We start from the raw sequence: 23,484 nt of genomic DNA, 5'->3' as shown, positions 1-23,484 counted from the left end.
TTTCTATCATAATATGCTCGGCCTGCGGCCCTTTAATCTCATGTTCAATGGGTACTAGACCCTTTCTGATTAGTGTGGCGATGCCCCTATCGTTTTGGAATTTAGGGACGAGGGCGTGGTAGTCCGGGATGTTGGCCGACGCGCCCACGGTTTCTTGTAGCATTATCACATCGGGTTTGGGTTGGATGTTTCTTACGTATTGTTGTAGGACAGGTTTTTTCCCGGCTATACCTCTGCAGTTCCACTGCCAGACCAATAACTCTTTATCGTGTCTGGCCATCCTGGAGTCTTGAAGAAGAAGCTGTTGAAAAACTGGAGCGGTGCACGGGGGGCGGTGCCAACATGGGAACGTCTGAGATTACGGGATTTATATTATGATTTCCCATGTTTGGCTGTGGTGATTGCGACAGAGACGGTGCCCACATCGCACATTCTTCGAGCTTGACCACCCTGGCTGTGAAACCGGATATGGCGGAAGACACATTGCCGATTGCACTTTGTAGTTCGGTAAGCATGGCTTTTATTTCTGATCTCGCCTGTTCGGCGCGGCTGGTGTCTTGGCTTTGTACGGCTCGCTTTTTCGCGGGTGGGGTTGCTTTGTCCTGTTCCTCGCCATTGTTGCTCGGAGCAGGAGTACTGACGGGAGTGGGTCTGGGGATTTGCGCGGGAGGCGCGACCTTTCTCAGTTCGCGTACCTCTTGGGTTAGCTGTTGTACAAGGCTCCTGAGCATGGCGTTCTCACGTTTTATTTCTGCAATAATCTCATTATCTATGTTCTTTGTGACTTGCGGTTCTGAGGCAGTTACTCCGTAGACCCCGCGCCTCGGCGCACCCTTGACCGCGTCTGCCCAGCTCACCTTTTCTGGGAGGGCCTGGATGGATCTGGACCTCGCTCGGCCCGGTCCTGGGGTGCGACTGCGAGCTCTGCTCCTCGACTGGCTGTGCTGGCGGGAACGAGGGGTCCCGGTAGCCGACGTCGATCTGGACCTGGCCCGGCCTCTGGATCTGGATCTTGGCTTTTGCAGGGTGGGGGCTTGATCTTCTCCGGATTCCTTGACCGCCTCGAGTTCTGCTTCCGCTTCGGCTCTTTTCCTTTCCCATCTTCGTTTCTTGACTATATACGGGGTCTTGAACTTTGCTCGGCAGGATTTGTCTGCCGTAGGGTGTTTCCCTCCGCATAAGCGGCAGTTTGGCGTGCACTGGTGATTGGGGTCTGGGTTCTTGGCACCGCAGCCCCTGCAGATCTTGTCCTGGGGATTTGGGCAGACGTCCATACGGTGCCCCAGTCTACCGCATTGGTGACAGATGTCGACCTGCTTCCTGTACAGCGAACAGCGAAGCAGAGTGCCTCCGTACCTGACGAGAGTGGGCACTTTTAGGCCTTCGAAGGCGATGATGACTGTGGTCGTGTTGCTAAGACGCTTGGCTGCCAGGGCTGTCGGGTTCCTGTCGTTCACGATCTTGGAGTTAATTGTCCTGGAGTCTTGGAGAGGTATGCCTCGGATGACCCCCTTGGCCGTATGATCGGGCGCCGTTTCATACGCGTTGACCTCGTATTGGCGGTCGCCGATCCTGATGACCTCGAGCTTCCTGTATTTTTCTGCGTTGGTGCTGCTGGGTGTGCTGATAACGACGATATTTTGGTGGGTGTTGGGGCAGACGGTGTCTTCGCTGGCGTCTTGATCGGACACTCCTGCAGCCCGGTATATAGCTGACGCAATCCTGACTGCGCCGATCGTTGCGGTGTTGAGGCCGCCCCTGGGTCTAACGACGATCTTGATGTCGTTCCTCGGGAGAGCCGGCATTCTGCTGGCCTTGAGTATTTGTTGTTTTACGTTCCGTGAGCGTCGTGGCGGTTGTCGACCGTCTCCCTCGCCGGTGCGGGAGTAGGCTTCGTTCTTAGGTCTATCCCGCGATGCGCTGGGGCCGGACCGGCTTTTGGAGCCGATCATGCACCAGCCGGCATCTTCACCGAATTCCTCGGGAGACATCTCCTCTCCTTCGACCTGGACCTCCATGCTTGGGAAAAAGTGATTCTTAGGGCTTGGGTATTGTTAGGCCTGGCGGGCGGTAGCTCGCCTAGGCTTGCCTCCGGCGTGCCCAGCGTCTGAGCGCGGCGTCGGCGTTGCTCGGGCAGAAGCGCTTTCTAAAGTAGCCAAAAAACGTTTCCCACCTTGAAACTTGATACCAGCACGCTCCTGGCAGCTTGCTGCAATCGAAAATAGCTGAGCTAGAAAAATAGCGTTCTGGCTCGCAGTCACTTCGTCTTCGTCTCTCGCGGCTATAATTGCCAGATATTTTGGCACATGGCGAAAACCTGCCGCAGCACACGTCGATGCAAAATCTGCTCAGAAGATCATGACCACAAGGAGTGCAAGTCACTTCTTCAACCTAAATGCGCAAACTGTGAGGGCCGCCTCCTTCTCAGGCTGCCCTCAGAAAAAGGCAAATGCGTCGCCATGAACTAATCCATGGAAGACAACCGCGACGCAATGAACCCGCACAAACCCTTGAGATTGTTCATCCAGTGCCAGATCACCCACCTCAGCGGGCACCGGAACCACCACAGCCAAGAGCACCAACAAGCTATCCCTCCTCTAGAGAACAACCAACAGTACAATCAAGAGACCAATCAGGAGGATCACATTCAAGCGCCCAGTCTTATGCATCAGTGCTACGGAAATCCAGACGACAACAGGCAGAAAGTAGTACACAAGAGAGCTCCACTATTCGCACACATTTCTCTCAGCGACATACGCATCTACTGCAGAAGTAACGCCAGCTAATAGCGAACATACCACAGCATCGGTGACACAACTGATTTTGCCAATGCTTTTCGCAGCTCTTAAGGCAATCCTATCTGCTCTGCCGGAAGCAAACAACCTACCAGAAGTGAAAGCATTGTTGCCTCTAGAAGCACTATTGTGTCAACAATCCGGGCCAAAACTGCGGCAGGCAGTATATGAATAACCGCTGCTAGAACGTCACCATATTTCAGTGGAATGCCAACAGTCTTCGAAGGAAGTGTGCTGACTTTCGTAAACTGCTTGTGCAATACAACTTCCCAATACTTTGCATTCAAGAGGCGGGAAGCAATGACCACTTTCGCCTCTCAAATTATGTGATATACAAGGCTTCTCGTCAAGGTGCTGTTAGCAGAGTGCTCCTGTGCGTCAGAAAGGACCTACCATCTTATCAAATTCAGTCCAGTTATTCAGACTTCCCGGAATTCATCGCATGTAAAGTATTCTTTGGCAAGCTCTGTATAACAGTTATTAATCTATATCTACAACCTTCAAACCGGATTTCAGTAGAAGCGCTCGTGGATATCTTCAAAATAGATCATTCTAATGTATTTATATGTGGCGACTTCAATGCACACAACATCATCTGGGGCAGTGATCGTTGTGATGCACGGGGTAACGTTATTGAGTGCGCCATAGATAAATGCAACTTGACTCTTTTAAATGATGGGTCGCCAACATTCCTTCGTGGATATAATTACTCAAGCTGCATAGATGTTACCCTGTGTTCACATGATCTAGTGAATGGTGTGGGATGGACGACAGATATGGAAACGCGCGGAAGTGATCATTTTCCCATCCTTGTTAATCGCTCTAACATGCACCATGATATCAGGCGTTACAGCAGACTAACCAACTGGCAAGCTTTTCGGTACCGCCTAACGGATCAAATTAATCAACATGCAACAGTGGAAAGACTTACAGAATTTTTGCAGGATAATATGAACATATGCACAAAGAAGGTCCCAATTCCAAAAGATTATGCTGCAGTTGACGGACAGTATGAACACCTAAGAGCCATCCGACGCCGATCCGAAGAGCTTACCGACGGAGCGGAAGGTTAGAAGCATACAGAAACGCTCAGAAAATACACAATGTAATGCGCAGACGAATGGAAAATTTAGGCAAACGGAGCTGGCGCGATTTCTGCGGCACGCTGTCTCCTCACACGTCTGTCCCACGAATTTTTCTAGTAATTCGTTCTTTAAGCGGTCCTCTAACACAGAGCTTCCCATTTCGTGCTCTCGCTGTAGCTCGAGACACGTGTGAAAAATAGTTGCAGGTGAATTTTGTGAGCTTATTTCCAGACCTGCATTTTCATCGCAATGTGCAGAATTTGATGTTTCAGTAGTGTTGGCTAAGCGAAAAATTACTGCTTGCTACTGGGCCCAACATCCTCAATTAGATCATACTTTCACATTAACCGAGCTTCAATGTGCAATTGCATCATGTCGCCAAAAGTCCGCTGCTGGGCCGGACGGCATTACGTACAATATGCTAAGAAACCTCGGACCGACAGGTACAAGTGCTCTCTTAGACATCTATAATAAATTATGGATAGAGGAAACTGTACCTGACTCTTGGAAAGTCGCTCGAATCATACCAATTTTAAAACCTGGTAAGATGCTCTTGTGCCTTGAATCCTCCCGCCCAGTTAGTTTGACAAGTTTTTTCTGCAAAGTAATGGTGAAAATGATTGACGCGCGACTTCAATGGTGGTGTAATGAAACAAATGTGTTGTCCAACGACTTAGTAGGTTTTAGGAAACATAGATGCACAATGGATGCAATATTATATATAGTAACCTGCGTGGAGCACGAGCGTGCACGTGGAAACATGACTATAGCAGTATTCCTAGACATCAAGAGGGCATTTGACACTGTTAGTCACGTTCATGTTCTGCTAAGCATGTTGGAACTTGGTCTGTCTGGCAGGTCCTTGCGATGGATTTCTGAATTTCGATCAGGTCGCAAAATATTTGTTCAGACGGGTGAAAGAAAGAGTGCTGAACATGTTGTCAAACAGGGAGTGCCACAGGGAAGCGTACTCAGCCCCTTCCTTTTTAACTGCGTCATGGCTGATTTAACAAGAAGGCTGCCATCACAGTTAAAGTTTTCACTGTATGCAGATGATGTGTGTATTTGGACATCTGGGTCTAATGCTCAACTACTTCAGATGGCATTGCAAGACGGCATAAATATCATCAACCAATTTTTGAGAGAAAGAGAGAGAGAGAGAGAGAGAGAGAGGAATGGTACTAGCACACGCAGACACCTGTATTGCCCTTCACTCGGAGGCAGTTAAAAAATTTCACTCTTAATCTGGAAGGACACCCTCTAATGATTGTCACACATCATCAATTTCTTGGCATAGTACTTGATAAGCAGCTATCCTGGGCACCCCACATAAAAAAGAAAACTCGAAAACGAGGTCAATGCCATAGTGACTGTACTTCGCAGACCTGCAGGCACATCATGGGGCGGATCAGTATCGTCCATGCTGACTGTTTACTATGCATTAATACGACAAGAAATTGCGTATTCCGCGCCCATCTTACACGGACTTTCCCACACGTCAGAAGAGCGCCTTTAAAGACGTTTAGCTAGAGGAATACGCCTATGTCTAGGAGTTCCACGAGCGACTTCTAGTTCTCGTGTAATAGCTGAGGCTCGCCAATCACCATTTCCAGTTATGCGAACTAAAGAAACATGCCGACATTATTTCCTTCTTCAAACCCAGCATAAAAACCACCCATTGGCTCTAGACATAATGAAACGAGATAGAAGTTATGTTCATATAGAAATTCAAGAAAATCTTCACATATTGCGAAGAAATGAATTTTGGAACTCAGACATCGAATATCCTCCATGGCTACTTACAGTTCCAAAAATCGAATTGTCAGTAGATGGGATATTAAGAAAAAGAGATGTTCATTCAAGCTGCTCAACAACTAGCACTTTACCAGATATATATGCGGTATTCAGGATACACACACGTCTATACAGACGGCTCCAGTACAGAAACCTCTTCAATTTCATCATTCATTACACCGCACCTCAGCAAACAAGAATCATTTAGGTTATCTCGTGCGACTTCGCCCACAACGGCTCAACTGTTCGCAATCCTATGTGCGATAAAATTTATATTGTCAGTAAGAGATGCGCAAAAATGGGTAATTTTCAGCGATTAACAGGCGGGCCTAACATCACTCTGCATCACAAAGGGGAAAACATTCAGTGACAGTATAATATATGAAACACTTAAAAACCTCACAAAGGCAAGCGAAGCGAAACATGCAACAGCATTCCAGTGGATACCAGGGCATTGCAACATTCCTGGCAACACAGCAGCCGATGAAGCAGCACGACAAGCGCACCTCAAAGATGATACGGTTCCGCTCCCAATATCAAAGAATGAATTACGCTGCATTATAAGGACAACGTCTTTCAAAATGTCTAGAAACACTTGGTTTGACCAGAATTATAAGAGCTCGGACTTATACCATATTGATCCATTTATTGAATTCAAATTTTCATTGTCATAGATAGAACTATGGAAACCCTTATTCATCGATTAAGGCTAGGCACTACCTACACAAAGCATTTCTTACACAGATTTGGCCAAGCGGAAACTCCCGAATGTGATTTTGGATTTGTAGACGAAGATGTATATCACCTCCTTCTAGATTGCCCACATCACGACACACCAAGATGCCGACTTAAATCAGCGCTAATTAAATTAGACCGCAGACCTTTCAGTTTAAGGAAACTTTTGGGCCCTTGGCCAACAACGGCCTTGCAGAAGAGCGCTTTAAAGCACTAAAGACTTTTCTTGAAGACAGCATTGTTGGACGTTATTAGCGCTTTCATTGTTCCCTTCATTTCAATGTCACTGTATATAATGTCATTTCAATGTCACTGCATCTGTTTGTGAATTTTGTTATGTTGACTGTTCTGTTGTGACTGTATGTGATAATGCATTTACACGACGTATGTACCACCCGCTGACTAGACAATGTGTTATTAGGCGACAGTATCGTTTGTACTTTTGAGACTTTTATCTACATAACTGTGGAGACATTTACCTTGTATATTGTATGTACCATGTGTTCCTTACGTCATAGTCTTCCTGTGGAAACGTTGCGTGAAAAGTCCTGGTGCTTGTGTAAAAAGATTATTTGATATGTAATCTTGAACCCTATATAATGTATGACGGAACCACTCAAGAGATAAGGAGTAGCCGGCGCCTTAAATTGTGCGCCATCTCCTTATATCATATCAATAAAAGAAAAAGGGTGGCCATTAGGGTCACCGGCGGTAACTGCCACAGTAATTCTCGGTATACGACGTAGTGCATGCGCAAAGCCCATAACATGTCACGTATCGCTATGCTGTAGCATGTATAGCGAGCAAAAATCAAACTCTCTAGTGCAGCCAATAATCAGCCAGGTATGCCCGGAACTATATGCCGCTGCGGGAGGTTATTGCCTGTGTACGCCTCGTACCTTTGACAGTGCTGCAAGGTACTTGTGAGATGGGGTATAGGAAAGTTGGCTATGCATGAAAACGGCGATACGTCTGTCAAAACTCCTTGCTGGAGCACTAATTGACGAAGAAAAAAAATTCACCGACGATTACGATACTCCCTAATGTGAAATCTGAGCGCAGCTCTATACGTGAAAGAAGTAGGCATGTCATTATTTTGTATTATGATTATATAAGTAGGGTACACGGTTTACGCTAGGAACAGAACGCTCTGCGTAGCGTGGCTGGCGCGGGCAATCTGTTTCGTGCGGTACATTGCAAACGGAGCGGACTGTGGCGCGAGTGTCTCGCTAATTTGGAAATCGCGAGAGGCAACGCGTCGGTGCACGCTTGGGAGCGATTCACAGCAGCCGCCGCAGACAGACCTCCGCTCACGCAGCGCTTTGTTTCCATACATGGCATCGGTGGACGCGCTCGCCGCATGTATTATCGATAGCGTCATCCGTAAAGAGACGACGCCGCGCTACTCTGGCGCCATCTCGTAGCGGTCGTCGCCGCAGAGCCCATCTTGCGCGGCACTGTATGCTCTTTTCTTCTCACACTTTCGCCATACCATCCTCATCCGTTTCCCTCGTCATGGTTCCGCCGCGACCTCCTCCTGCGCTTTCCTCCTCGCGCTCTCTTCACTATCGCCGCATTTCATACCCCGCTGCTCTCGGCGTTCGCTCTTTCATCCTTCCTTGTGCTTGTTCGCTCGGTTACGCCGAGGACGCCGACGCTCAACGCAGGAACAGGCGCCTGAGAGCTGCTCTCTAAAACAATCAAGCTGTCCTGTAAGCGCTTTACGAGCGCCGCTTGGGAGGTCTGTCGCTACCGCGCGTCACCCACGCGCTGGCTCTCGCGATCTCCTAATTAGCGAGGCAGTCGCCCCACACTCTGCTCCGTTTGCAACGTGCCACACGAGACAGACTGTCCGCGCTAAACAATATATCGCGAAATGAATACAAGTATAAGGTCGTGCTCAAATTTCCGTAATCGTCCGTGAGTTTTTTCATTGAGCATTGAGCAGCTTTGATCACGGTATATCAACTCAGATAGGTGAATGGTTCTGTTCTGTTATACGGGGCTACTGTGGAGATATTGAGGTAAACTACTGAGGATATTGTGGAGGTATTGAGGTTTGAACTGCCACGGTATTTTTAGGAAGGAAGAATTAACGCACGAGCGTGTGCGCTCAAAAGTCGCCCGAGATGATTCTCCATGTTGACAAACAGTTTGAGTATGCATGGAAAACCTGGGCTACGTAAATATCGATCACAGATGTGTTTGTTATTTCTTAAAATCAAATAAAAAAGCCGTAGCAAGTGCGGCGTCAATTTCTTAATTGGCCTCGTATGCAGAAAGGGGCCATGCAGCAATACTTTCGTTCCAGGAGCAATGACTCGCGCCCTGGCCGCTCGGGCCCCGTGTGCCACCATTTTTGTCATCACGCACATCTCTCTGTCGGCATTTTTGGAAGCGGCCAAGTTTGACGAGTGCGGGCCAAAACCAGGTAATTTCGTCGGTCGGGAGTGAACTGTAATGTTAGTAAGACGCGGTTTGTGTTATTCTGTTCGTTTAGTGAGCTTTACTTTGCCCTAGTAACATAATCTGAAGCTCGACCTCTCTTTTTTCACAGTCATTCTGCTAAAAAATGCATGGCAATTAATACAAATTTTTGTTGCTGGGATTGCCGGAAAGTATAGATTTTGATATTTTGAAAGTAGGCGTGTCCGTCTACCGCCGTGTCATTCAGTGGTTGATACGAAGACGAAATCACTGCCATTCGCATACGCCCGCCTCTACAGATGAGATAGCTGACGGTGTGCGCTACGTTCTATCGCATGCTTAGCATCAAATGTCTTCTTCAAATGGGAAGTGCGCCGGTAAACCAGCAGCTCGACCAAAAACATTGCTTGATACCTTCGCCGTGGATGCAGGGGTGGTGACAACGGCTAAAGCTGCTTCGATGGGTGCCTCCCTTCTGGCAAAATGCGGTCGCAACTTGCTCCTCAAGCACTCCATTCGCTCCGAGACGCTGTCCAAGGTGAGCCCACTCCACTGGCGACACCGCTGCAGCCTGCGCACATTCGTAGCCTTAGAGTGCAAGCAGCGTCCATGGTTATTCGTGTAACTCTCCGAAACCGTGCTAAACTTATGGTGAAATACGGCCTTTGTGTGGTCGATATTTAGCTATTCTCTCTCGCAAAAGGGCTACGTTTACCACAGCGGGCCCATAGTCAGAGCACGCACGCCTCGAACACATGATAGTACTTTTGTTACCGAACGAAATTCGCTGTAGGATCCTTTATAGTTCTAAGGACAGCCGAAAACGGACTCTTGTTCGTGCCTCTAATTCATGCGTGCGTATTTGACAACTTGGATCTTTTGATTCATGAGGCGTGTTTGTGATGTTTCTGAGAAAGCCTGGAAACTTGTGGGAAAGGTTTCTGTACGCTGAGTTCGAGGCATAGAAATCATCAAGGAAATCTCCTCAATGCCCTTATAATCTCTTCTACTCTCGAAAAGCATTCGTGGAACTAACTATTCACGTGCCATTACCCAGAGCGCTGGCTACAGTTTCTTCTCCGCGTGACGCACTACGTTTCTTCTAAACAAATATACGTTTAGCCCGCTCGCCATCGTTGGTTTATCTTCCCGTCGAGCAGTGAGAGTAGAAGACGAAGCTAGGAGCTCGAATGGATGATTCACGAATGCTGTGGTAGTTTCACGAATGATGATGATGTAGGGTAAGGGATGAGCGGTTGACTACTTTAATTAAGCGGTTACCTTGCAAAAGGTATGCTATTTTTCAGAGTAAGGGCGCGGGCTCGTATTCACCAAAACATCTTACGCTAGAATTGCTCGTAAAAGAAAGTTTCAGTTGATCCTTATGCTGGGCACATCATTAGCTAAGCCGGCTGGCCCATGGCAGAGAGCACTTACGAACAAAGATCCGAGGACACCTGAACATTTTTTGTGAGTTGTGAATGCGAAAGCATTAATCTGCAATTCAACGCATTATTTTGATAGGTACTCCTCAGGAGCAAACGAGCGCTTTGAGACGCTTGGCGCGTTTTGATTTGGTCTATTACCGAGGCGAAGTTAGAACGCAGGGGAGAGCTTGCGTGGACAAGGAACGCGCGGATATCACAGGTTTGCGAGCGCGAGGGTGACGTGGCGTCGCGGCGATGCCCTATCTCCTCGCACAACACTTCGCGCGCTAAGGCTACAGCAGGTGTTCCCTTTCGCCCGCTCCGCTCCGTCGAGGCGCCGTCGTGACATGGCGTCGCAGCCAATGGTACTTCAGGTTATGTTTCTCTGCTACAGCCTACAGACGTCGGCTTTTTCGCTCAATGGGCCACTTGACGCTTTCGCATTAAAAACGTGAATTCGACCCGGAAACAACCGAACATAGACAAGACAGAGCGGTGACTATGCGGTAGAAAAAAGCACGATGTCAAATCAACTAGCACTACAGCGCATTCTTGTAAACTTTACATATTTAGGTGTTTGCTGACAGATGCTCACAGTATGAAAAGAATGGCTGACGATTGCGCTTCTTGGTAATACAATCTTTGAGCGCAGCTGCTGACTTATTTCAACAACAGGCACCCGCATATAAAACACGCAGTGCCGAGCGGTGGCTGTTCTGCGTTTCGGATTGGGCAGCATATACACCGCGATCCGCCGCTATCTAGCCGGCGCTGCCGCGACACACCATCTTATAGTGGGTCACCGCTGCGGAGAGAGAGGGGGGGGGGATTAGCAATTATTATTTAATGTTTCTTCTGAGGTGGGATGAGGAAACTGGTAGAGAACAGGGGTATTGAGTAGAGGTCACACAATCATTCACTCACAGGCAGGCCTCAATGTGACCGCACATTGGTTTGGGTGGGACGTAGAATTAAGGTGACGAAACGCTTTAATTGTCTTTCAAGTCACTGCAACGGCACTGCGCCAGGTAATGGGAGGTATAGGGCAAGTGTGGAGGCGGGAAAAGGACAGCCTGGCGCAAGCACTGCCATAGGCGACAAATGCCACTGAAGAACGCGCCCCGCAAACGAGGAAGCTAGAAATACGGCAGAGAGCTGTACAGCCACGCGACGCGGAGACGGAGGAGCGAAGAGCCGGGGATCACGCGCCAGGCGGCAAGGAGCGCCCGCCGCCGGTACCGCGGCTGTGCCGCGACAGCGGCAGCAGGGACGGCGAGGAAGGAGTAGGCGATAGCGGCGAGAGTCACCGCAACAGCGCTGCGCGGAGGAAGTGGGCGAGAGGATAGGCGAGAACACGTGATCCGGCTTTGGAGGACAAGGGGAGAACAAGGCTCGCGCCATGCGCAAGAGGTGGTGCTAGGGGCGCGCGCTAGCCCCGGCTACGCAGCTGGTTACGGCTAGGCACAACGGCGAGGCCGACGGCGACGCGAAAGGCGGGAACGGTCGCCAAAGAGCTGCGCTTTAAAAAACAAAACAAAACAATGTCGTGCCATTTTTCATAAGCTTTATCAGGAGCAAATTTCATGTAATTTCACACAATTTTCATTACATTTTTAACGTCTTTAATACCCATGATGTTGAATCGCGAGCAAAGACACGCAGACCGAGAAGCAATAAAGGATGAACCCGATGAGAGCGATTTTGTGCACGACAGCGACGAGCGACGGCTTAGCACAGCTAAAAATAAAATGAAATTCTGCTTCGCTTGCCAACACTACGATATGAGTCTGAGACACACCCGTAGTGGGGGATTCCTGATTTATCTTAATCGTCTGGAGTCCTTAATTGAACGTGCACCTATATAAACTGTAGTGCACCGTACGCAAGCGTTTCTGCACCCCCCCCCCCCCCTCCCGTCGGAATGCGGCGGCCGGGACCGAAGCCTCCAGCTCAACGCCACAGCCGCTGAGCTATCGCGGCGGATCTTTAAACTTAGCTATCTATGGCACTGGAAAAAGAAGTCTGCATGCAGTAAATGAAGGGACATATGTTCGCAGCTCTGTTTTCAAGCATTTAACCGTCAAAATGACCGCGGGCCGTCATTTAGAAGGCGTACACCACGACATACTCCACACTGCAGCCAATCGAATCTCGTTATTATCACGAGCAATTCCTTTCTGTTTTTCATATTGTATTCGTGACTCTCTCCTTCTGTCCTTGTTCACGGCGATAGAAACGCCTTGTCTAAATGACGGCGATGACTTGCCAAAATTACAAAACATACTCCTTCAATTTCTCTTCAATACAGCTCATTCTTACGCGTCGACTGATACTTACCGCCGTATTCATAAATGTAACTTAACTTCAAGCTCATGCTTGACTTGATTTAAATGACGCCTGGCATTAACGTGCCCAAAGACGCTCACTGCGTTTCCTTCGGCACGTTCCCGATAGGCGTCACTTAAATTACAACTGCGCTCCGTTCCATACGTAGCAGTCAACGCTGTGGAAGCTACGCAAGACGGTCGGTCGAGGAAAGTGATCACTCCGCGCGTTCCGCACGTGCTTCGCTGCGCGCCAACTGCGTTCGCTCGCGCGTCCATGCACGTCAGGCTCCACGCGACGGGCTGCAAATGAAAAACCCGAAAAGAACAACAAAAAATAAAAATGATCTAAAGCAACGCATTGGTAGCCGTATAGTCCAGTGTCTTTGTTTCTAAGAGTTAAAACTTGCTTCATTCAATACTGAGCCTATTATGACAAACAGTAGCGCAGGATTGTGGTGAAAAAACATGGAACTATGTCCAAGTGCGAACGAAGCGATTGCAAGAAGTCTCTCTAGCCTCCACAGCGGTGACTGCCGTGTATGGAACGGAGTGTACTTGTGCACGCATACCGCTCAATTCTATGCCGATGTGCAGTTTATTCGCTCTCATAGCTGTAATTCTGTGTCACTCTTTGTGTCTGCTACTGCTAGTTAATTACGGCTTCTGACAGGCGTGAATGGCAGCAGTATCCTTTTCATGGAGTACTTGCAACTTATAACAGCGGCGTAGTGGGCGGGCAAGGCGTCGTACAATTTCTTTAGCAACCTGATTTTGAAAACTCTGGAACGCGTCTGGTTGCATATTCATCCAACGAGGCGCAAGTTGGAGTTTGAGATATAATAAGCAATGTCGACTGCTGAACTATCTGTCGCTAAAGCGATGACATGTCACGATTAAAACAAGAAGAAAGAAGGAAAGAAAACAGAAGGAAGACAGAGAGGAGTGTATTTTCTTTCGCAAAGGTATACGTAACGGTGACACTTTTTTGGCAAGTCGAGGAATATGGCGATGTTGCTCTGCAACCTGACGTTACGTCGTATATGGCGTGCACGATTTCTTGTGAGTGTTGATTGCTTGATTTTTTATCTCTGTACGATTAGGGCTTCGCGCAGAGCTGTGTGGTATTGCAAATGTGCAACGCTCACAACGTTCACCTGCGAGAGGTAAGCGTTTTCCGCCATCTCACTCAGCTTCGTCTTATGAACTCAATATATCCATCGGATATTACAGCCTGATGGGAATTTTATGCTGCTTGGCAAGTATCTTAACCTAAAGGTAGCTTTCTTGCAAGGCGTCTTGCCAACCCAATAGCGGCTTAGCCAGTATTTAAATGAGTGCGTATATCACAGTTGGTGCGTTTTACGAGGTTGAATGTGTAGAGGTGGCTCGCGCGATCATGAAAATGTGGCACAATTGTTCAGGCAAGCCTTAATTACTTGGCGGCGCTTGCACGTCGTCTTCATTTGAGTAATGCCACGAGCAGGGCATGTGTGCAAGGCAGAGAAACGCAATTGTGAATTAGGAAGAGGGTGTTTTCTGTTTTTATCGCAGCGGTACTTTTACAGTTGCTTTTTGAAGGCACGAGAGCACATATATTGAAAGAGAACCAAATAAAGGTATCGAAAGAAAGTTTCACCTGGGATATGTTAGTTCAATAAACAAATAGGTGGGAAGAAGAAATTTTGCTTGCTATCCACTGAATTTATTTTAATATAAGTCTTTGCATTTGAAAGAAAGAAAGGTAAATTCTACAAATTGTGTTGAGCAGATATTTGATTAGGTCATCCTTTCTCGAGGAAGGTTGCTAAAAATCGTAAATAAAAATGTCATTCTATTTTATTTCGGAGGACCGTACCGCTGTGCACATGCACCAGCGGTGCAGCCGCACTGCTTCCTGCACCGCATCGGAGCCAAACCCTGCAGCCCGCCGCCTGCGAGGGCAGCAGCAGCGGCCACGACGAGTATAGCCAGCGTCCGAGTGGATGCGGATTGGCCCTAAACTTCGTCCGTGCGGCTTCGAAAGGCTTTGTGACTTTGCTGATTGATAATATTCAGCAAGATATATTGCGTTGTAAACGCAGCGATTCGCACTTATTATGCAAGTGCGCAGAAACCCATTGCGGCCCTGAGTTTAACACACCTGTTCTTGAAAATTTAGAAATATGTATTATGAGGAATGCTATAAAGCAGCGGATAAGACATGGGCGAAAGGAAGGCGCAAGGCACATACAGGCGGTGAATAACAACTTCACTCTATTCGCTTTATTTCCCATCTGTATATACGCCACGGCGCAAATGAACAAAAAACACAGAATAAAGCAGAACAATACAAACAAAATATGATATGAAATCTTGATTAAATTGCTCTTCCCCACCCTGCTCCTTGATTTTGCTCAGTACTACATTGGCGTCAGTGGGCTTTTTTTTTTTTTTTTTTTTTCGGGGCGAAGGGAGGCTCGCGCTTAACTGAAGACAGGGCTGGCTGGCGGGTGTTGTCGCACGCCGTTTCATGCCAGGTATCCTGGCGCACAGAATTTCTTTCGGAGGAGGGGGGGGGGGGGGGGTAGCACACTGAGCGCGTGGCTATGCTTCGATCTGCTCTGTTCCATTCTAGTAAACTTTAGAAAAGTAAAGCGTAATATACAAGAACGCTCGAAACATCAAGCACGAATATTGCAATAACGTATACTAACCATCATTAGCGCAGTAACGAAAGATCGCAGCGCCAGAGTTCACTCTAAAAGTAGTTTCTGGAAGAAGCTCCGTCGATGCAGCGTGGCCTCCAAGATCGCAATGGCGCGCCCTTCTCGGGGGTCACGGTTGCAAGCATCGCAAGGTGCGCGTAGTGCGACACCAACACTGTGGTATGGTGCACGAAATGTGCCCGACAAAACACCTTAGGCATTTCTCATTGTCCAAAAAGCGTTCTGACGTATTGGTGACGCACTGGTTAAAACTGGTAGGCCTGCTCAATTATCTTTTGTTGCGTTAGCATCCGTGTTTGAATCAAAGCTTGACGCAAGACCGAACACGATGTCATTCGATGAAATACAGTAGAATCTCGGTAAAAGTATAAGGCCCCTGCGCACATGTTTTCGCCGACCAGGCGGCGTGCGGATGGAAGTGCTTTAGGCAAACGGAGGAGCGGCTTAAACGGAGCTACCGCCTAAACAGAATGCCGTTATCTAAAATAGTTGGTTTTGCATTTGCATAGTGCAAACAAAAAAGAACTTTAGTTTATTGGAGCCACTGGCTTCGCAACCATAGGTAAACGGAAACACAAAAGCAAGCTCTAAACCTTATTTTTACAAAGAGGCAGGATCTGAGAATAGATTTTTGCGACACCTGTTTTTTGACCAGAAAGCCATCCTTAAAAGGTGGTCGCAAAGACTCAAGCAAGTATAAGTTGTTGGTTTTTATTGCAAAGCGTATAAACGTGTGGACAACTTTGCAGCGCTGCGACTCACCGCATATACGACCAAAATTAGTACAATCGAAATTTAGGACACTTTGCATAATTTGGACTCCCCCTGCAGGACCGCATGTTATTCGGGCGCCGATTGGAGGCAGTAAAAGCGATGTTTCTTTTTTCTTTTTGTTTTGTTTTGATACGTATGTCGCCGTGGCGCATCCTCGAAATCGAAGCAAGCGAGGCTTAGTTAATCGAGTGGCCGTCGACAGCGGCCGTACGACGGGGAAAATATGGCTGCTACATTCACTTATTTATGCTTACCATATCTAACAATGTTAAGACGGCGTATGGCATACGGTGCTGCGACCCTGCACATGTCTTTCTCAGCAAACGGAACTCCTGTCAGTCGGAACACATTTCTCCTCTTGAGATTGTTTAACGATACACGGTGTCCCACATAACTTGACCCAAGAATATAAACATGAAAGGCGCGGCAGAAGCGAATTGAACCGAGCGCATACTATTCGCAATCGCCTGTATTAACTTGCACAAATTTTTGTTTCCCCATACCTCCCTAATTAATTAAGTTTAATTACCCAACTTTTAGTTATTGGCTGAGGACCCCAAGTATAATATGCAGATTTGTAGAGCACCTTCAGAAACCACCGATCGAGTTGTTTTCTTTACGATAAGTCTCACGTAGTCCTTTTTTTTTTCAGTTTGCAAAGAAAGCCCGCGAAATATGAAAAAAATATGCTTCGCATAAAAAAGCCACGTGACGGAGCTCTTGCGCAGTGGTATCCTGCTGCTCTGAAGCGTGCGTTCGGTGAACAAGGTCGGCTCTCGTCGGACGACGGCGCGAGTGCGTGCGGCTGCTGGCCGAGCGCTGCCGACGAGACAAAGAACGCCCTGCCGCTTCCTCGTCGCCTGTCACCATGCAGCCGACCTTGTTCACCGAACGCACGCTTTAGAGCAGCACAATACCCTTAAGCAAACGCTCCGTCACGTGGCTTTCTTTCATATTTCGCAGGCTTTCTTTGCGAACCGGAAAAAACGACCACGTGAGACGTATCTTAAAGGAAATAACTCGATCGGTGGTTTCTGGAGGTGCTCTACAAATCTGCATATTATACTTGGGGTCCTCAGCCAATAAATAAAAGTTGGGTAATTATACTTAAAAAAAAATGTATGACTTACTATGGGCTATTGCGAATAGTATGCATTCGGTTCAATTCGCTTCCGACTCGCCTTTCATTTTTTAATTCTTGGCTCAAGTTATGTGGGACACCCTGTATACGTACCGCATTGAAAAAACAGCACAGGGCATGCTGTAAATTGCTGCATCACGAATTCTCAGAGTTTGGTGAGTCGCCTCTGATAAAAACAACTTGCGCAAGATCAACAAGCATTCGACGGTCTTTTTCATTGAGAGCCCTTTGAGAGAGATATTCAGCCACGAATGTACAGTACCAACCAGCTGCGTTAGCTGTTTTACGCGGTTTATAACACTCCTGTTTATATGAACATACACGGACAAACTATTATAGTTTCTCGCAAGTCTCGACATTGTTCTTCCTTTATTGCATTGCTTTCAGAAGAAGAATACATTTGTAGACGCTATGATGCATTGCTTCTTGAAGACACTACAGCTGATTGCGAAAGTCCATCCGGTACGTACGTTATGGCACCGTGGTTTATTTGCCGTTGATGTCCGTTTTATGTCGTTGCAAATTACTCTTTCAATCACGTGGAATGCGATTCTGTCCCGATTTCAATGTCCCGGTAAAAGAGCAACGCCGCACCCGAGATGCGTTTCGTGTGTGTATAGCCGCCGCCTAGAGTGACGATCATTGCGGCAGTGTCACGAACTTCTGATGCTCGCGGCTCTGCCCCATTGTTCCGGTCGATCGATCGATCAATGAACCAATCAGTTTATTTATGCACCAGTGTACGTGGAGGGATGAAAAGAAAAAATTTCCGATCAGGCAGCTTGACGAGTTCCCACCACCAGGCGTGTGAGCAGCAACAGCCCAAAAAGGAGCAGTAACAAATGATGGGCACATGCAAATAAATAAAAAGCTTTGACTCTACTATTACAAGTATACGAAATAGATAACTAGTATTAGGGTGTATACCATGTTGATATAGAGGGAATGGTTATGATCCATGTTCACTTTCATAAAAACGATTATGTGGGAAACAAAAACGGCACAAAGGAACAAATTAAAGAAAAATTCAGAGCCGTTCCCCTCTGTGAAGGTGGATTACCAGCGGAGCTGTATATATGGTGATAAATAGGTTGATAATAAATATGTTGCTTGAAAATAAGACATACCACGACGAATTTCGCTTTTTCACCATTTTTTGTGTTATTAAATTGCATACTCAATGCTTCTCGATCTTATCTTCCTTTTGTTTGCTTTTTTGGATTTATTATTTGGTCACCAAGGTGACTATCGCTTTATGATCGCTATGATATTGCTACAGACCAGTATTTTCGATGTCTAATGACGAAGAGGCCAGTGGTGGGAATACGACGACGACGACGATTAGCGGCTAGCGCGGGCTATTGCCTTTTAGCCATGCGCAGCGTATTGATTTGTAAATATAATTGTATATAGCCTCGCGTCTTCCCACTTAACAAATTCGGTGGAGGTGGACGTTCCCTGTACCTCGTCACGGAGCTTCGTAGTGGACGGTACGTCGAGCCTTCCGTCATGGCAACAAGAGACGACAGCTCGACTCAACCGGCACCGACATCTGCTGCTACTCCGCGGCGACCTACATCGCACTCTTCGCTTCCCGTGACCCTGACGTATACACGGGCAAAGATGGGGAAAACGTTGAGGACTGGATCAGCCTGTACGCGTCAGCGCCAATAACAAGTAGGACCCTACTGTCATGCTCGCCAACGTAGTATTTCACCTCGGTGGAGCACCTCGAGTTTGGTTTAGAACGCACGAAGACGAGCTCACAAGTTGAGATATCCTTAAACAAAAAGCTGCGAGGCTTGTTCGGCAATACTTACGGTCATCAACTTGCCGCAAAGAAGGCGTTATACAGCCGAGTGCAGGCGTCAACAGAGCCCTACGTCACATACATTCAAGACGTCTTGGCTCTGTGCCGCAAAGTTGACGCACACATGACTGAGCCAGACTAGCTTTCTCCCATTCCGAAAGGTATTGCCGACGACGCCTTCAACTTGCTGGTCTTAAACAACGCGGCGACGGTGGACGCAATTATCGAAGAGTGCCGTTGCCACGAACTCGCAAAAAGCCAACGTATCGACCAACAGTTTGCCCGCCTACTTCCTGTGCTGCCACTGTGCAACAACACTGGCGATGTTACCCGGATGGTCCGACAAGAGATTGAGGTCGCCTGTCCGGCTGCCTTCGAATCCAGCTCCCTCAACACACCTACGGTCACGGCTTCTCTGATTCAGGCAGTTGTACGCTGTCACGAACGGCCTGCAAGGGTACCGATTTACAAAATTTTCCCAGCCAGCTGCTGCTGCGGGGGTGGCGAGCTTCTCAGAAGCGACCGTGGAACCCTTCCCCACCTGCTGCAGTGACTCGCTTTGTAGGGGCGACGATGTGCCGCATCAACACCCCCTCGGCGCCGCTATGACTAAATGCAGTCGGCGGACCAAGTATTGTTAGTAGATTCACCGTCACCGTCACGGCTTGTTTGAAGCGGTGGCACTCCTGGGAGAAGATCATTGGCGGCCGTCTCACGGGGCTTAGAAGTCGTCGGTCAATGAGCCGATGCCGCGGCCATTGTCTGCGGAATCATCACTGGGATGACGAGGCGCCTGCTCGGGGCAAGACCCGTGTCTGCGAGAACCCTCTAACCTTGGTGTGGTCAGTGCAACCTGTGCGTTAGTGAGTGTGTAAGCCCTTCTCCTCAAAGGCGGGTCGACGGTGATGACATTGAACGCTCCGTTTGGTCGAACGGCCGTTTTTCCTCGCCTAGGGATCTAGGGAGGACAGAGTGTATTTAAGGAGCAGTTGGCGGCTCCTCAGTGTGCATTCCTCTTTCAGTCACGTTAGACTGATGAACTATAACGGTCTCATCTAAATACTGTAAATAAACCCATAATCCTCGTTCTCGGTGCGAACAAGTCTCTCCCTTCAACAACGTCCTCAGCGTGGATACGTTGGACGACGGCATGGGCCAGCTACCATCTATTTCATGCCCGACCCCAACCATGACAACTGGCTGACAGCGGTGAGACGGACTTTGCGACTTGGTGCTGTGTCTGCGGTGAGTGCTTGGTTCTTGCTTTGACTCTCTAGGCTTCATTTTGTGGTTGTTCTGTTTAGAACAGTAGGGTTGCTGGATTGTTGATTGTTAGCTAGGTTGTGTTTTCCTAGGTAGTTTTAGCGAGCAGGACCAAGGCAGTAAAGCAACAATCATGGAGTTAAGGACACTGCTGAGAGACGAATTGTTGATTGTTGATGAGGAACTGGGCGTAGAGGTACGCAAGGAAATGCTAAAATCGGAATTATTGCAGCTAATTTCCGAACAGGCCAGTGAGGAGGACATTGAAATTGGGTTACAACTTTTTAGGAAAAGAGAAGAACGGGAACAAGAAGAACGGGACAGAGAGCAACGCGAGAAAAATCTCGAGTTAAGAAAAATGCAACTTGAACTTGAAAGCAAACGTTTGCAGTTGTCTCAAGGAAGTGAAGCGGCTCTGGGACGATCAAGTGAGGCAGAATCATACCGCATGGACATGCTGTTAAAGCCATTTGAGGTTGGGAACGACATAGGCTTGTTCCTAGGAAATATTGAAAGGACTTGCGAGAAGTTGAAATTTGGTCTGAGTACATGGCCACAGCGGTAGCTCTCTATGTTGCCGTGTGAGGCTGCGAAAGTAATCGCCAGACTCAGTACGCAGGATGCATATGACTATGCGAAGGTCAAGGCTAGTCTTCTGAAGAAGTACCGCCTTTCAGCACAGGCAAGAATGATAGCGAGGGATATCCGGAGTTTGCATATAGCTTAAAGGCCAACCTAGTCGAGTGGTTGAAAAGCGCGGAAGCGTACGAGAGCAGAGACATGATTATTGAATGCATGTGTCTAGAGCAGTTTTACAAAAGCATCCCACAATCTGTGAAGCTGCGGGTGCAAGACAAAGGGAATGTAAACACTGTGGAAAGGGCGGCTGAATTAGCCGACGAGTACGCAACGCGTAGAAAGCTGAACGCCGAGGACGGAAATTGGGATGATTGAAATGGACCGCGGAAACCATTTCCGCTCAAAAAGGGTTCGCAGACTAGACGACCGGAGCCTATAGACGTGGATGAAAAGCCCTCAGAAAAGAGCGAGGAGAGGTCAAACGGGGAAACCGTACAAAAAGAGCAAAAAAGAAAGTTCGAATCTTTCAGACCGATCCGCTGCTATAAGTGCCACAAACTGGGACACATCGCTGTAAACTGCGGGAAGCCTAGCGTAGTTTTCTCTTACGTGGATGAAAAAGACGAGAATATGGAACTTTTAAGCCCATATCTTCACGACCTGCAAGTTAATGGCAAACCATGCAGGGTGCTGCGAGACAGTGCCGCCACGATGGACATTGCCCATCCGTCTTACTTGACGGTAGATGACTTCACTGGAGAAGTAGCATGGATTAAACAGGTTGTAGAAGAACACAGCGTGTGTCTGCCCATGGCCAAAGTCAAAATCAGTGGACCGTTCAGGGAGCTAGTGACTGAAGCTGCAGTTTCCAAATTCTTGTCGCTGCAGTAACCTTACATTTTTTCGAATCGGTCAGATCAGTTACTGCGTGACAAAGGGCTTAAACTGGGAGAGGGCGTAGTACAGGCATTGACGCGAGGCCAAGCTCGGAAAATCGCGTCGCTTTCAGCTGAAAATGCAAAAGCTGCTCCAACGGAAGAAGCAAAACAGGTAACTTCAGTAACCGAATCCGAGCTAGGCTCGAGGGATGAAAAAGCGGTTGAGGAAAGCCTGCCAGCTGACCAGCTCAATGAGAGCGGATCACTAGGGTGTCAAAGTTCACGCTTGCAGGATGAGCCAGCTGACGCACTTGCAAGCGAGACACAGTTGTTTCTGTCACCGGCCTCAAAGAACTTTGATCAGCTCTTACGTGTGGACAGAGAGTCATTGGCAGCCGAGCAGAAGAATGATAGCTTAGCTGAATTGCATCACGCAGCTAAAGAATGCATTGCTAGGCGCAACGCGACGATACAAGAGAGCGGAGGATTGTTGTATCGGCACTACAGAGACAGAAAGCGTAGGATTCTAGGTCAGTTAGTCGTACCTAGTAAGTACAGGGAGGACCTTTTGAGTCCTTGTCATGGAAATGGGTGGTCTGACCACCTAGGCCTAAACAAATCAAAGAAAGGTTGCTTATGGAATACTACTGGCCTGGCTGTTTCAAAGACGTAGAAAATTTTGTAAGATCATGCGACGCCTGTCAGCGCTCGGATAAACCAGGAGAAACCTAGAAAGCTCCACCAAAGGTAGTGCCCTTAATAACAGAACCTTTCAGACGACTTGTGATAGACACGGTAGGGCCTCTACCAAGGACAAAGTCGGGTAACCGGTACTTGTTTACCATGCTGTGTCCGGCTACAAAGTTTCCAGAAGCAATCCCTCAGAAAGAGCTCAGCTCCACCGAAGTAGTAGACGCGCTTTTGACAGTATTCGCACGAGTTGGGTTCCCAGCCGAAATTCAGGCGGCTCAAGGGTCAGTATTCACCAGCGCACTGACTTCCACATTCTTACAAAAGTGCGGGGTAAAGTTGATAGACAGTTCCATCTATCACCCTCAGTGAAATAGTGTATAGAGGTGGCATTCCGTGCTTAAGCGAGTTTTGCGGGCGCTCTGTTACGAGCACAAAGAGGACTGGGAGAATTGCCTTCCGGCCACTTTGTTTGCTTTGCGAACGGTTCCTCATGAGGCTACAGGGTTCTCGCCAGCAGAACTAGTGTATGGGAGGACACTCCGTTTTCCACTGAGAATGTTAAGAGAGATGTAGGAGGAAAGAGGAGAGAGTCCAACAGTGGTAGAATACGTGCAAAATCTACTGGAACGGCTAAGTGCAACACAAGGACTAGTCGAAAAGAACATGGGAGTAGCGCAAAAGAACGCCAAATTCTATTACGACAAGAATGCGAGGCTTCGTACGTTTAACGCCGGAGACCTGGTGATGATCCTCAAACCTTCAGGAAAGAACAAGCTTGAAGTGCACTGGGATGGGCCCGTTAAAGTGCTGCACAAACTTTCAGATACTAACTATGCTCTGAAAATGCCCGGTCGCAGGAAAAAGGTGAGGATATACCACTGCAATTTGATGAAGCCGTACGTAGAGCGGAGCGGAGTCGTTAACTGTACCATCAAAGAGTAGGATGACACTATTACCAAGTTTAATGAGTATAAAGCGACCTCCAACTCTGAAATCAGCCTAGAAGAAGTAGTAAAACATTCGCTAAGCTCGCACGCTCTAAGACCCGAGC

At 47.9% G+C, this 23,484-nt stretch overlaps 1 protein-coding gene across 2 annotated transcripts in view; it reads left to right on the top strand.

The window, feature by feature from the left end:
* The window catches only part of LOC126542910 (uncharacterized), an 89,127-nt gene that overhangs the window by 52,934 nt on the left and 12,709 nt on the right, over positions 1-23,484 (top strand). For both annotated transcript variants that reach the window (XM_072286244.1, XM_055077534.2), the window contains exons 2-5: positions 8,721-8,840; positions 9,268-9,374; positions 13,691-13,753; positions 17,598-17,672. In XM_072286244.1, coding sequence (XP_072142345.1) covers positions 8,721-8,840; positions 9,268-9,374; positions 13,691-13,753; positions 17,598-17,672 — 365 coding nt within the window. The remainder of the gene's footprint in view (positions 1-8,720; positions 8,841-9,267; positions 9,375-13,690; positions 13,754-17,597; positions 17,673-23,484) is intronic.

Source organism: Dermacentor andersoni, chromosome 2 (genome assembly GCF_023375885.2).
Source record: "Dermacentor andersoni chromosome 2, qqDerAnde1_hic_scaffold, whole genome shotgun sequence".
In the NCBI taxonomy this organism is placed as follows: Eukaryota; Metazoa; Arthropoda; class Arachnida; order Ixodida; family Ixodidae; genus Dermacentor; species Dermacentor andersoni.
This window is presented reverse-complemented; position numbering and strand designations above follow the sequence as displayed.